This window comes from Lucilia cuprina, unplaced genomic scaffold (genome assembly GCF_022045245.1).
Source record: "Lucilia cuprina isolate Lc7/37 unplaced genomic scaffold, ASM2204524v1 Scaffold_4091, whole genome shotgun sequence".
Classification (NCBI taxonomy): Eukaryota; Metazoa; Arthropoda; class Insecta; order Diptera; family Calliphoridae; genus Lucilia; species Lucilia cuprina.
Window position 1 is genome coordinate 1 of NW_025809034.1, and position 2066 is coordinate 2066.

The following is a 2066-nucleotide window of genomic DNA, read 5'->3' on the forward strand; positions in this document are numbered from 1 at the left end:
TACTAGATGAGAACCACAAGATTACAAACATATATGACAATTTTGAGATCAAAATTGATTATTAGGTTTTGTAATTAAATTTCTCATGATGGAAAAATGTCTGTTTGTAAGGGATCAATATGAGAGCATCACTATTATTAGCTTAGAACACAATGATATCAGAGGTCTAGGTTAATGTAAGCAATCAGTTCTTAATTAAATCTTTTCAAGAGCTGTGATTAATTGAGACAAATAAAGAGAAACAATAAAACGGAATAAACAATATTTCTTTAAAGAGTAAGCTATATTGAAAAGCTTTTGCAAAGCGTTAACTAATTTAAGCTTTTGTATATTTAAATCTTTCTCTTATTTTAATATTTTTTTCTCTCTTTTAACGAACAATATAAATAAACAATGAAACTTGTTTAAAAATAACATAAATTATAAAAATTTCAAGCCGGCAAGTTTAATAACGCATTACTAACGCACGTTAAGGTAAAGAATTTCAATTTGAAAAAAATTCTTTTTATTGTAAAAATTTTTATTTTCAAACATATAAAGAAAAAGTTAAATAATTGTTATCAAATTAATATTAAATTAAATTTTCTTTTTACTTTTTTATGCAACATTTTCTTCTGCACCTTTTCTTCTAACAACAACTTGGGCACACACAACATTATCATTAAATCACAAACAACTAAAAAATATTTTGTAACAAAAAAAATTTTTGTGTAATAAAAACGAACAACAACAGAACTCAATTGCTAAAAAGGAAAACATTGTTGAAACTACAACAACAACAGCAACAATTGATACAACATTGTTGCCAACAACAGAAGATATAAACGCTGCATTTGTTACAGACAAAAGTCTTGAACAACAAAAAGAAGAGGAGGAGTTGGAGGAATACTCAGCTGCAGCCATGACTAAAGAAGAGTTGTATGAAGCCAACGGAAACGGAAATAACGAATTTGAAACCAATATGTCTGAGGACAACGACAACAATAACGACAATGTTGTCGACAATATTGACAATGAGGAAAATTCAGAAGTTGAACATACAATTGAAAATAATGAGGATATAGAAGAGGAAGTAAATGACAATTTAAATGAATCATCAAGTAGCAACAACAACACTGATGCTGAAGATGATGACTCTGACAAGGAGCAAGAGAATAATGATGATATTAACGGCGACGATGTTGAAGATTCAAATGCAGATGAAGCCAAAGCCGATATTGAAATTGTCAATTTGAAGAAAATGAAAAATTCAAATTATTCCGCTGCCATACGCAACAAAGAACGCGAAGACGAATCATCATCAGATGATGAGGATGCCAATGCCAACGTTCCCGAAATGCCACCCACATTCAATGATGAATGGGGCAACTTTAATGAGCCAACTAATGAGCAAAATGATTTGAGCAACGATATTGATGTATACGATGTTGTACCAATTGATTTATCCAATGATATTGCCGTCAATGATGCAGCCAATTTGCCACTTAATCCCGATGCAGAATTCATTGATATCTATGGAGTGCAACATCAATCAAATGTCATGCCAAAATTTGAAAAATTATCCTTAGACTATCAGCCACCCTCCGGAGAGGAATGGTCTAATACACCAGCCAAATAAATTTAGGGGGATGATAATAATGATTTTATTATTTAGTTAAGCAGTAGTCAGTCAGTCAGTCAGTCAGTCATTATAAAAATATATTTTGTAGGTCTTTTAAGTCGGACATATTTTTTTGTATTTTTTATTACGTTTTGTATAAAGTGTGATTTATTTCATTTATAACTCATTCTCACCCTTATGACTCAGTTTTTCTTTTTTTTGTGAAACATTGTTTGTATGTTTTTTTATAAATTTTTATTTTATAATTTTTTGCTTTTTTTTGTTAATTTTTGATTTTAAATAATTAGTCATAGAATCATAGTTAAAATACCTATTTAAATAATGATTAGCATTTCATTTAGCACTCACTCTTCCACACGTATGACACGTAATGAATACTCAAAAAAGCGTATAAATTAATTCTAAATTTTGTAAATATTTAATAGTATTGTTAATATACATATAT

General features: G+C 29.1%; 1 protein-coding gene across 1 annotated transcript; it reads left to right on the plus strand.

The window, feature by feature from the left end:
* The first annotated feature begins 396 nt into the window (after window positions 1–396).
* On the plus strand, window positions 397–1866 carry LOC124421175 (putative uncharacterized protein DDB_G0287457). Its single transcript, XM_046956014.1, has 2 exons — window positions 397–474; window positions 734–1866. The coding sequence occupies exon 2, from the start codon at window positions 902–904 to the stop codon at window positions 1616–1618; it is 717 nt and encodes a 238-aa protein (XP_046811970.1). The 5' UTR covers window positions 397–474; window positions 734–901; the 3' UTR covers window positions 1619–1866.
* The last annotated feature ends 200 nt before the right edge of the window (window positions 1867–2066 follow it).